The 13,983-nt window shown below is 33.1% G+C and overlaps 1 protein-coding gene across 1 annotated transcript in view; it reads left to right on the top strand.

Moving 5' to 3' along the window:
- LOC149782250 (uncharacterized) overlaps positions 1–13,202 on the top strand; it is a 300,926-nt gene extending 287,724 nt beyond the window's left edge. The window contains exons 115-120 of the mRNA XM_089935100.1: positions 1,117–1,327; positions 5,198–5,401; positions 7,422–7,620; positions 7,952–8,216; positions 9,473–9,518; positions 11,422–13,202. Of these exons, the coding sequence (XP_089791226.1) occupies positions 1,117–1,327; positions 5,198–5,401; positions 7,422–7,620; positions 7,952–8,216; positions 9,473–9,518; positions 11,422–11,694 (1,198 nt within the window). The 3' untranslated portion in view covers positions 11,695–13,202. The remainder of the gene's footprint in view (positions 1–1,116; positions 1,328–5,197; positions 5,402–7,421; positions 7,621–7,951; positions 8,217–9,472; positions 9,519–11,421) is intronic.
- Positions 13,203–13,983: the final 781 nt, after the last annotated feature.

The following is a 13,983-nucleotide window of genomic DNA, read 5'->3' as shown; positions in this document are numbered from 1 at the left end:
ATCATAGTGTGAGACAGAATTATCTAACGCAAACTTAGTTAAGGAACTTTATGATCATCTCCATCTGAGAAAATCTTGGACATTTTGAGGAAATACAGTTTTTTATACCTGTAATAAATTTTTACCCTCTCATTGAAGGATTTGATATTTTTTACCTTTATCTTTTATTTTTGAGAATTTTTACAACTTTACCTTTTATTTTTAGTAGTACATTACATTCATTTGGAAGGAATTATCTTTCTGGAGTTTCTTTTAAGTTTCTTTATAGCTACTTTCATATAACTTTTAATCAGCATCAAATATAGCCATTATTGTGTTGATATACTATTAAGCAGTAATACATTGATAATAACAGAAAGATTCAAACTGGAATACACACTGGATACCAACAGGTTTTATTCCATATATGATACTGTAGCCCTTCTGCAACATTTATATTTTGTTGGACATATGACACTGCTGATATATTTGGGGTGTTATGAATATAGTCTTAAAATATGTAACAGAAAGTTAAACCAACAATTTAAGTAAAATCAACAAGCAATTTATTTCCCTACAATAGAAAGTGAAAATGCAATAGACACAATATTGTGAATTAATTTCCAAATAATCCTAAATATCTTATCACAAATCCAAAAATATAGAATATTCTGAATGAATTGCAATAGTCTTGAATGTCCTGATAGAACACAATGATGCAATAATCTAAAATGCCTTGAATGAGTTAACAAAAATCCAAAGTAATGCATTAATCCATAAGTCAATAAGAACTTAAGTAATTCCAAAGAATATTGTAAATAAGTAATTCCTCTTGAATTATATCAGATTTCAACAACACAACTGTAAACTCTATTCACAAATGGATTCCCACAGAGTTATTTGCTTATCAAATTCCTAATTAGACACATTTTCACTTGTCATATATCCTAACGGGATGTGAAGCAATCCAACAAAAAAAAGCTAATTGTAAATATGACTCAAATGCTATGAAAACTTTATGAGTGACCATTATCTGAAGTACAACTTACAGTCATGGACAGTAATTTAAGGATGACATATAGATTAAATATCATAACAATGGTTGAATGAATAAAAACACTATTAATTTAATTTCAGATTGGTTTTCACACCATGTCAGGACTGCTCTGGTAATGTTACAATTATCGTAAAACTGCAAGATGTACCATCCATGGTCGGAGTGAAGTCTGCCAGCTCACTTGTCAACCTTACAATAGTTGTGCAGGACATCAATGATGCCCCATATATATTTGTTTACAGTGACAACAAATATTCCCTCCTTGGAGCAGACCCTACGGAGCCAGTTATGGTAAGGAGTAGTCAATGTCATTCCTCAAATTTACAAGTTATATTGATTAACAGACTCCAGAATACTTTTTCAAGTGATAATGGTGATGATATTTGATTTTAAAGTTTATATTTTTGTGTATAACATGTCATTTAATACCATTAGCTTTGGATAATAAGGATAGATGCATATTTTTAGCACTAGTCATTTTTAGCACTACTGGTCAACATAAGAAAAGTTCAGATGGTCTGTTCTGCATCTGTCTGTCTGTTAGCATTGCTTTCTTCTCCTCAACTACAGGTAGAGCACCAGGTTCATAATCTAATGACACAGGTTTGATACCCATCCAGGCCAACTCAGTTCAGACACCTTGCTGTGTCCTTTGAAAGGCACCTACCTCTCATTTTGTCAACATGATATAATACATTAAAAATGTGTTAAACCAGTCAGCATCATCCTAGGGTCTAGATGGTCATAACTGAGAACACAAACATCCATCTTGAAAATCTTTTAATCATTACTCCTCCTGAATGGGTGGTTATATTGACATGGTTTTCACTGAAAGATTTCTTAAAATGCCTTGTTGATTTTAAAGTAATTGGTGTTGATTTCATGTCCAACATGACCACCATGGTGAAAATCTTGTTATCACCACTACTTCTGAACAGTCTCAGCATCATACTGACATGAGATTTCCTCTCAAAGACATAATGTTATACCTAGTTGGTCCTAAATGAAAACAGTGCCCCTAACATTCAGTATGGCCACCAAAGTTGCCATCTTGGAAGCCTTGTTACTGCTACTGCTCCTGAACAGATGACTGTATCAGTATGTGGTTTTCATCCAAAGAGTTTTCATGTCGACTTGTTTCTAAATGATATTGGTGCCAATTTGACATCCAAAAGCAACTATTGTGGCCATCTTGTTCATTGCTACTTCTTCTAAATAGATGGCCATATTGGCATTAGGGTTTCACTAAAAGACTTCTTGTGATATCTGTTTCCTAAATGAAAACTGTCTTTTGGATATCCAATATGGACACTATGTCTGCAGTTTTGACAATTTGTTCCTGCGGTTTCTTCTGAAATGACATGGTAATTTCACAAATTTTACATTATGCTGTTTGCCTAAATGAAAATGGTGCCAATCGGATCAACAAGATGGTCTCAGTGGTAACCATCATGAAATCCTGTTGTCAGTACCATTTCTGAATGGATGGTTATATTGGTATGGGGTTTTCACTAAAAGACTTTTTATGGTATGTAGTTAGTCCAAATTTGCAATAGTAGCAGTCAGACCTCCAACATGCCAGCTGTGATGGCCAACTTGAATATCTAATTCTAACTACTTCTGATGAATGATTTATATTTTATATTATGTTTTTGATTTGAAATGATAAAAGACTCCTAAGATCAAAAGATCTTGATTTTGCAACTACCTCTCCAGAATGGATGGTCATACCAGTATTGTTTTGTTTTCTAGCATTTCTTACCTACAATAGGTAGTTGCTCCCATCCAAATATTATGCAGATCTAGCCTCCAAAATGGCTGCCTTGATGGATATCTTGAAAATCTTTATATGGTTAGTTCTCCTGAATGAATGTTGGTGTCATCATAGCGTTGTCGTTAATGCAATGTAGCACAGTTGCCAACCATCAGTTTTTGTGGAATTACTCTGATTTTTAACCTCAGATTATGCCCATACAGTCACTTCCTATAGATTCCAATTTTGCATCAGGAAAAATTGTTTATAGGTGATCCACACTGGTATATCTGAATCACTGAAATGCTTGTTATTTCAGATTGTAATTTTTTATGAAAGCATAATGAAGTACCTGCATCACAGAAGCAAAATATGTCTGCTAGTCAAGCTGAATCACTTGAGAAAGTTTGGGGAAGATTTTGAAACAGATGGCTGATGCATATTCTACCTCTTGAGAAATATGTGCTACAAAAATTCCAAATGAGATACGGAAAACATCAGGAGTGAACAAACACGAAAAATTTGTCATTTCTTGAATTCTTTTCTCACTGGAATTTTTAGGCATACCACCTTATCCAAAAAGCATTTTGAACAAGCAAGGTTTTAAATAAATTTTAGGATAATTATTTCTACTGTATTTTGTGTTTGGATTATAACTGTGTTAAAACTGAAATTCCTATTTCAGATCAGTTAGGGTTGGCATCTGTGCTAGAGCAATATGTCAATATGTGGCAGGTTCTGAATCAAGATAGTGCTCATTTGACATCCAACATGGCACCATAGTTGCCATCTTGACAATCATATTTTGACTGCTGTTATTGTCATGGGGTTTTCACTAAATCAGTTCTTACCATATGCAATTGGTTCTGAATAAAAATGGTATGGAGCGGACCATCAGCATATCAGACGTTTGGGAAGGGGTTTTAAAACAAGACCCAATTTACACTGGAGTTGAGTCAAAGGTCTTTGCTTTCATTGGGCTTATGAGCACAGTTACTTATACATTCACATATTCATTTTGACCAGACTTTGTTTTCAGTTGCATTCCAATCAACAAGTTTATAGTCAACACTCTGTAATTGATTTTAAGGTCAAAGGTCTTGGCTTAGTGTACTGGTTTTTGGTGACGACAAAACAAATTAGTATGAATGGATTTTCATGAATTCAGTTTGTGATTATATCTGAAGAATACAATAAATGATGTAATTTCATTGACTGAGCTTTTTTAAGATTTAACCAGACTTGTAAGTGAGTATATTTTGACAGTGTTTGAGAGAAGTTCAAGGCATGATAAAGAATTATATGCTGCCTTTACAACTGTATTATATACATGTTCACTTACACATATGAGAAAATAATTTGTCAGCAAATTAGCAAGAATATCTGAGAAGGACTTTAATAGTCAGCACTTAAAAGAAATGAAAGGACAGATGAAAGAGACCCGACAGAGATAATTGATTACTGAATATGCTTGTCAGTCTCTTTTAGGGATGTCTTTTTAAATTTGTGAAGGTCATGTGCATTAATTTTGTCACATGCACTTGTCAGTAGTAATTTTATTCCAATATGGCTATTTCAAAAGTTTCTGTGTTTGCACTTAGCAATAAACTTGAACAGCATGTTATCCTGAGATGATTGATTAATGAAAGGATTGATTTTTAAATAAAGCAAAACCAGAAGAAGATAATATTAATATATGTATCAATAAATAGTTGTACTTATCACAGACTATTCTAATGTATTATTTGATAAAACAATTTTACAAAAGTTTAACATTTTCACATTTTAAATATTATCATGTATACATTTATTTAGATGCATTTATCTTCCTTAAGTTTTGTACAATTCTTCTATTTTACATTTTTAGAAACTTTACTTTGTAATGTGCACGATATAGCCATTATTGTGCTGGTGTGCCATTAAATGCTAATACAGACATACATACCTAACTGGAAACAAAGCTACATCAGCTTCATGTAGGTAATTAAGATTTGCATCTTGTCACAGAGGATGGAGTTGTTACATTTTGTATCATTGTACATTTATTTGTAGTGACTACATTTAAACTAGTTTGTTTTTAATTTTTTTAATATTCTAGTCACAATATTTTGTAAATTCTAAATTATTTTGTAGATTTTTTGTAAGAAAGCTAAATTTCCCACAAAAAAGGAATACCATACTATATCAAGGGTATATTTAGTGGAAATCACATTTAGGAATAGTTTTCATTTCTTATAAGTTTTTGGGATGTAATATATGTTGATAAATTGTACTGGATTTATTATCACAGTTTTAATCTGAATTACTAAAATCTCTTGACAACCTAAACTTATTGCTATATAATATGGGTAAAATGGCCATCACAAGCGAGTCAGCAAGATACATTTATAATGTTAATCTACCAACAGATCTACTTGAATCAGAAGAAGAATGAAACAGATGAGAATATAACGCAAACTGTTTACTTTGGAGCGTATGATGTGGAAAGTGAGTCCAACATTTTAACAATCAACTCGACTATTCCTGACACTAATAATGGCACCATCACACTTCTTAACCAACGGGAAGAAATCCCCAACCACTACAAGGATCAATGTTCACCACAGGGCAAGGTAACTGATTTGGACATTAATTGAAAGAATCTTCTTTATTTGAGTATGTATATCTTCTTGTTTTTGAGTGAATGTGTGCCACTATTTCTGCATATGCATTTGTATCTGGAAATATTTGTGAGAGGGAGAGGGAGAGCCACTATATCAGGTATATCACCCTCATACTGAGTGTTACTATCATCTTTTCATGTTTTGAAATGCAAGATATGTGTTATTTATAATTTTTTATTCTCTGATTTTTCTCTACACATGCAGTCCATACAATTTAATAGCTTCTGTACTTTAACTTTTTTTGTGCAGTATCTTTCTTTTTCTTCCAATTTTTTCTATACAAAACTGAATATATATATATATATATATATATATTCCTACAATTATTTTTACACTAAATTGAAAAATTTATAAAAAGGAACAAAAAATTCTGACTTTAGTACAGACCGCATGGGTGATAATTATTATGAACAAAGCTTGAAATGTGTAAAATACCTACGTTTTTAGTTTTGTAAATCATTGTGTCAGCATTCTACAAGATTCAGATTTTTCTTAATTTTTAATTTCTCCCTGCTAAAAATAAGTCTCCGGGATTTTGAGGTAGGGGTATGCTTTGATTGAAAGTTATCTTAAATAAGTTTAAAGTGAACAAAACCTTGTCATTTGTTACATATCTAAATGCCACCAAAAACAGGTAGGACTTGATAAGATAAATGGCTTTTGATTTTCACTCAGACAGCCTGCATATGATTCATGGATTTTTGTAACCATTCAAGAGACTGTATTTTTAGTAAGAGTTTGGTAAAATTTGGTAATAAACCAATAAAAGAGTTGTGTGTGTGAGAGATTTGGGCTTTTAATGTAGATTTTAAAAAATTTCAGTTATATCACTACAGTGTCTGCTGTGTGGCAATTTATAATTCTCTCTTGCACTGGAGCATCATGTCCCATGCGTTCACATTATCTTCCAGACCGAACAGTCCTAACATTAACCTCTTAATGCTGAGTGCCAAGCTAGGCAGATGCTTGTACATTTTTTATAAGTCTTTGGTATAACTCAGCCAGGGTTCAAACCCATGACCTCCTGCATCCAAGGTGAATGTTCTAACCACTTAGGCTACCAGAGCAGTTAGTTTGGTTGAGTATGATTCTTAGTGAGATCTATATTAATGAAATGATCTTACTTTTGATGGGCTCAAATTGTCAACAGTTTAACAAATCCAATCTGATATGGTTTTTTGATCAATGTTAATTTGTCCTATACCATCAGAATGTTGGATTTGTTGATTGTGAGCAAGACCACTTCATATTTTTAAGATAATCTTGCCACTGATTGGATGAGCTTGTTGCAACACAGGTGGAAAATTTGTGTTTTTGCTCCAGCTTGTACCATGTTCTCAGGTAGGTTGTATGTAAGGTGAGACCTGCACATATTATTGAGGTATTGGCATCTGATTGGCTGAGTTTGTTATCTCTCAAATGAATACATTTCTCCAATTTTGGTGAATAAAAAATAAAACATTTGGTATCATCAGGATCTTTGATAAGTTCAGTTATGAATGAGGTCTGTGCATATTTATCATGCCACTATCATTGGAAATAATTGTACACACTGTTAAAAAATGAAAAATCAATGTGATATACAAATTGGGAAGTAGTTTATATAGGGTTATTGTTTATATCATGACCACTTTGGCAACTTTCTGTACATTACTGTGTATTAAGAATTGTCATTCTTTGAAAGCTGTTGATAAATCTATATAGATCCCACTTAACAATATAAGGGACCATGCAGTATTCACATCATCCACCTGTACTTCATATTGTCTTTTTGCCTGTCTTTACTGCTCACAAAAAATCAAAACCAGTTTCGGTGTTTGTACATCTCAGGATAATGGTGCATCTAAACTGGCCCTTAATGACCTGTACTTAAATGGTTATGAGACATCACTTACCATTACAAACTAGGTGATATTTTTGTCAGCCCTGCTCACTCACAATGTTTTTTTTTATATTTTTATATTTCTAGTGTTATGCTACGGAAGTCAACCATCCTTCCAGCTGGATGAAATGGATCCTTGTTGATGTGGCGTACAAGCAGACAGCAGTATTTATTGGCATCGATGAAGCATATCTATTTGTGAAAGACAGCGCAGACAGTCTTTCTTCTGTTCTCACCCTAAAATTTGTCATTATGGAAAACCCATGTTACCATGGAACTTGTGCCAGTAAGTAAATTTTGAAACTTGAGCATAGTTCGTTTTCACAAATTAGGTGATCTGTATTTATGTAGTTGGGTTTACCAGCACAGCAACATAATAATAGCTATATGTTGCAGATTAAATATTAAATTCTTTTTAGCTTAATTAAATTTCACAAGTATTTGCACATTTTATATATATCATTTTTGAAAATAACATTAAATATTGAGTCTCTCATTATGAAAATATGACGGACCATTTACTTTTCTTGCCAAATTAAAAAAATAAAAACAATTTAATAAAAATGTTTGATTCATTGTGATAACAAAGCACAATATTTCCTCTCAAAACATTTAAGGTTTGAATGCCAGTCTGTACAGTTGTGATGACTTGCGACGCACCCAGGGATTCGAGAAATACTACTATTGTAACTGTGATGCGGGATACAAGGGCCAATATTGTGATGTGGAGGTGAATGCTTGTGGCAAAAACCCCTGCTACTCATTCCAGACATGCAATAATCATGGCAATGGATACGAATGCGTTACACAGCCTTACTTCATTGCTATCATGACCCTACTCAGCTTGGCAGTTGTTGGTACAGGGGTGTTCTTCCTTGCAAAGTAAGTACATTTATACATGTACTCTATTCCATGCCTATATATACTAGTTTTATTACTACAGTAATCTTTAAACTTTTTAGCAATAAGCTTGGGTATTATTAATTTGGAAGAAGCACAGTAGTAAAATATACAACTATTCCATATGTACAAATACAATAGTAAAATATACAACGATTCCATACCTTCAAATACAGTAGTAAAATAAACAATATTCTATACCTACAAATACAGTGGCAAAATTTACAACTATTCCATACCTACAAATATAGTAGTAAAATATACAACTATTCCATACCTACAAAAACAGTAGCAAGATATACAACTATTCCTTACCTACAGATACATGGTTTATATCTAGGGTTTAGATTTTCATGGCATAATCAGGGATGTTCTTCCATTGGAAGTAAGTACAGTATACATCTACAACTATTCCATACCTATCAGCAAGTTTTTTGGGGGGTTACTATGCAGTAGATTTTCTTTGCAATTAACACTATTAAAAAAAACCCAGCATAATTGTAAATACAATTCTGTTCAGATCAAAAATCAGGAAAAAAGTATTGTGAGAATTTTTCGAGGTAAAAAAATCATTACAGATTTAGCAGTCTCAGAAATAAATCCCATAAGCATTTTCCACTTTAAATATTGTATGACTTTTGATCTGCAGTCACAAAAATGTACCTTCCTAAAATTAAAATCCCCCATTGTTTAAAAACATAAACACTTTCAGAAATATTTGCTGCTCAATAAACAGTTGCATCAATGACAATGTTTATTTATAGTTTCATTAAAAGGACTTTAATCTCAGTAATGGTAGTTTTGTGGATCACTGTTGATTTATGTTAATATGTCTAAACATGGCCTAAATCAAGATTTTAATGAAAGTTATCAATACACTTTGGCTACAATTGAAGTGACATTCTTTGAATGGTGGCAAAAGCTACATGGTCCAGGAGACGGTTGTACATAAATTAAAGATCTATATGAAGGTAGCCATTTATAGAATGTAAAAGCTACATGGTCAAGGAGACGGTTGTACATAAATTAAAGATCTATATCATAGTTGACTTGATTATTTTTTAAGACTTCACGTGCATTTGCATCATACAAGTACTAATTTTGTAAAAGAAGATTTTAGACTGTTTTCTTTTAAACAACCGACTATTTGCCAATTTATGCACATTTTTCATGCATAGGGTAACTAAATGTTTTATCTCTGCAAATGTTTTCACAAATGTAAAATTCTCTTTTTACAGGTACATTAGAGGCAAGGTTCATGCTGCAGCCAGGACTCAACCAATGGTAATATTTTTTTCCAACTGATTTTCGATCAGGCAGATAGTATTATTTGGTTAATATAGTAATTATCAGCTTATTCACTTTGCAAGTGTAATAAAATATTCTACAAAATGACTGTAACAAAAACTTATAACTTAACTCACTGAAACCAACCAAATTTCAGAGAAAACCACTCCTGTGAGATTGTCTTGGTCTCCATGACAGCTGGATTACTGACATAGATCAAGGGAAATTAGCAGGGTCCATACTAATTGATCTTAGAAAATATTTTTGGCCTCATTGATATTGATATTCGTATTAATAAATTGGACATTTACCATTGTGACAATTCCACAACTGTTTGGTTTGCATTCTATTTAACAAAGAAAAAACATTGTGTCAAATAAAATGGAGTTTTGTTTAAAATAAACCAGTTAAATGTAGAGTACCAGAGAGATAAATCCTGGGCCCACTCTTAATTTGAAATGGGTAACTGTTTTTCATCAACCAACCTTTATGCACATGACACTACTCTACCAGATTTCAAATAGCTAAAATCAGACCTAGTGGTCTCCCTTCAGATAGTCTTAGATCAGATTTCTTGTTTAAGAAAAAATTGCATGAAAATAAACACAAACAATATTTAAGTGGTAATGAAAACTACCCAACAAAAGATAATAAAATTGGAAAAAATCAGTTTTAGCCTTTAAGTTGAATAAAATTTGCCTACAAGTGGTTATGCCCATAACAAAATACTTTGGATCAAGGGTGGACGAAGGTTGACATGTTGCAATGGAATAACATATTTGAGTCATATGTCATAAATTCAATTCATGTCTGGTTATTAACCAAGGTCACATCAATCAATTAAACATTGATTAATATATTACAAAAGCTATATAGCATAATGCTTGGACTGCTTTTTGTTATTTGGGAAAACACTTCTGGCATGGGTATTTACAAATTATTCTGCTTGCAGACCTGTCCAAGAAAATTCTGAAAATATCCCAATTCCAAATGCAGTATATGATATTAAAATGTTAACATGAGTGAGCAAATATTTTTGAGAAAGGTTAAACTTATGCACTGTGTTTCAAACAATATTGCCCTATTATCTCAAAAAGTTATATAATGCAGAAAAAGCAAGGCAACACTCCCAATTTAAGATCACTTTCAGCTAACCATCTCTCCATTCCAAAACTAAAAAAAGAACTTGTTAAGAACAGTTTTCATATTTGGTGCCATTCATTTAGAACAGAATCCCAAAGTAAATTCAAGGAAGCGCATACTTAAATGCATTTAATTGTAATTTAATCGGTGGATGAGAAGTGGAACCTGATTGATTTGACAAATACAACTTAAAGCAGCAGTCTCAAACATGTGGCCCATCAGCAGCATGCAGCCCACCAAGCCATATCTTGTGACTCACATTATGATTGGGGTCACAAGGTGTTATGAGAGATAACAGAGGTGGTGTGGCCCTTGGGCCATCAAAAATGCCCTTATGCAGCCCTCAGTGTGATTCGAGTTTGAGACTCATGACTGAAAGGTTAAATTCTCAAAGCTTCCACTTTGCGGTCTCACTTACATGTATTTTGTACTGATATACAAAAGTTGCAGTACCTAGTTGGGGCACATTCTTATAAAATTGTCTGTTAATTATGTCCATATATAGATTTAGGTATTATTAATTTTTATTAATTTTTATTTATTTTGTCAGTATGAAGTTGTGTATTGATGGGGGGGAATTCTGTGTACTATGTATGTAAATGTGCATATAATAGAGGACCACAAGGAGAATTAGTTCCATGCAGCTGACTGTGTTGCCTTCTTTAAATAAAGTCATTATTATTATTACAAGAAAAGTCAGGGTCTCAGTAGGTAGAAAATTTAACTGCATTTCATAAGTATCCAATTTCTTCTGCAGAACTTTTACAGTGATCTGCCTAGACCTCTATCTCCACCAGTAACTCCATCCCAAGTGAAGATGAACTCTGGCTACAGTCCAATGCCACCTGTAGAGAGCAATGAAGAAAAGAACCCTGCACCTGTAAAGGAACTGACGGACTCTCTAATAACCATGGAGACCAAGACAAACCAACAGAAGTGGCCAGCTAAGTCCCTCTACCAGCAACCATTAAAGCCCTTCCTGTATGAGGAACTGGATATCCCACCTCCCGATGCCAAGCTGACAGAATAGATGACAACCCAGTAGAAAACAACCAACAATTTATATTATTTCCAATTCTTCTAAATCTATTTCTAAACTATAGCCTGTAATGCAGATATCTGCAGAGGTCCGAATATAGCAATGTATCACCTCTTTTTATTTCATACACCACATTGACTATATCATTTACAATGAAATTAACAACTCTGGAGACTGTTTTGTATTTCCCTGCTTTATTCTGTACCAGTCAAATGAACTCTGGAGACTATTTTGTAATTCCTTGCTTTATTCACCAGAAATCAAATGAACTACTCTGGAGACTGTTTTGTAATTCCCTGCTGTATTCTGTACCAAAAATGAACACCTCTGGTGAGTTTTGTATTTCTCCGCTTTATTCTGAAGCCAATCAAATGAACTACTCTGGAGACTATTTTGTAATTCCTTGCTGTATTTTGTACCAATCAAATGAACAACTCTGAAGACTGTTTTGTAATTCCTTGCTGTATTTTGCACCTATCAAATGAACTCTGGAGACTGTTTTGTAATTCCCTGCTTAATTCTGTACTGAACTTGCCTCTGAATGTATATATCTTCAGATAAGTTGAAGTGTTAAGAACAAATATCCAGTTCTTATTCAGCATTTATAAAATACAATACAAATTGTCTGTTCACTCAACATTACTAATACAATATAACCTGTTATAAAAGACCACCCTGCTATGCCACCAAAACGAAGCTTAGAGTCTAAAAGAATGCAGCTTTTAAAATCAATTTTGACCCTGTACTTGAAGGATTTTTTATTTTTCTTTCTTTACCCATATTTTGTGTATCTTTTAAAGAATTTTAACAATTTTATATTTTATCTCGTGGCGTATCCTTTTTCTTGGGAAATGTTTATCTCCCAAAAGCATTTTTTACCTTTTTTGGAACATTACATATAATCAGCGCTATTTAACTAGGATTGTGCTGAAGTAACATTAAACCCAGTACATATATACTACCCCTTCTGCCACAAAATTCATTGTCTTTCAAGTCAGGTGGTCTCTTATTACAGGTCACAACACAATATAATCAATAAATTTATGCATTGAGAATCTGGTATCAATGAAGGTGGTCTCGTATAGCAATTGTCTTTTAAGACATTTTACTGTATTACTCATTTTTGAGATTGTTTGAATAAAGTGATATCCAACAGGTAGATGGAATACATGAAAATCTATTATATAAAGATTATTTCATTAATAATCAACTGTTTGACTTGAAATTTTTCTTAAGCATGAACTTCAACTTTTGTGATTTGATGATAGGTTATTATTTACCACAGCTTTTGATTTGATAGGTTGATATATGCCACAGCTTTTGATTTGATAGGTTATTATTTACCACAGCTTTTGATTTGATAGGTTATTTACCACAGCTTTTGCATCAGAATGTTTTACATATGGTTACTTAAGTTTTACATTCACAAGGAAACTCTAAATATTCATTTCATGCTCATTGTTCTTTTCTACTCTTTCCTAATAAACTTTTGCAAGATCTGGCTTGTTGCTGTTTTCTTTAATTTATTTATAACAAGGGAAGCAACCTATATCATACTCAAAGAATCAGTTATACAAGTTCTCAATTTATATAAAGAACTGTTGAATGCTGAGAGGTTGATGCTTGGTTACCATATACTTGTGGTGCAAAAAAATGGGGGAACCCAACTAAAACCATTTACTGTGGAGAGGTATCAAATAAGTGCAGAGCCAGGTATCAAGCCTGAGATAGCAGAGATGTCAAGAGAGCATATTACCACTGTGCTGTTCAGGCCTCCAGTTGTATTATCTTTACACTGTATAGCATCACGTATCTCCGTTAATCTACTATACATAAAAAATGTCCAGAGGCTAATTATCTTTTTCACAAAAAGCAGTTAATATAAATTATTGTTGAAATTACTTGTCCTTCAGAAAATTAAATTGGAGCATCATCAAAAGGAAACTAATTGACAATTTTAAAATAAGAACTAGCTGGAGTTTAAAAACAAAATATTAGACCTGGAGAAAATCATTAACGTTGGACAACTGCCCACTTACCATACAAGTGCTCAATGGTGGATCAGCATAATTTGTACAACTTGAAAAGTCCTCATGCCAGGATGCTTTTTGTCAAGCTTGGTCAAACTCTACTCGGTGGTTTTGGAGAAGCTGTTTTCGCAATTTATTTCTCTGTGAAGGTGAGCGCTTTTGACCACCCTGCCGCGCTGCAATTGTTGAAGGATACACAACTAGCCATACCATAAGTTCACATTCTCTTGAGGCCAGAAGAACTTAAAAT

This window comes from Sinohyriopsis cumingii, chromosome 15, assembly GCF_028554795.1.
Source record: "Sinohyriopsis cumingii isolate HCF-2022 chromosome 15, ASM2855479v2, whole genome shotgun sequence".
Lineage (NCBI taxonomy): Eukaryota > Metazoa > Mollusca > Bivalvia > Unionida > Unionidae > Sinohyriopsis > Sinohyriopsis cumingii.
Note: the sequence above shows the minus strand (reverse complement) of the source record. Positions and strands in the feature narration are given on the sequence as shown.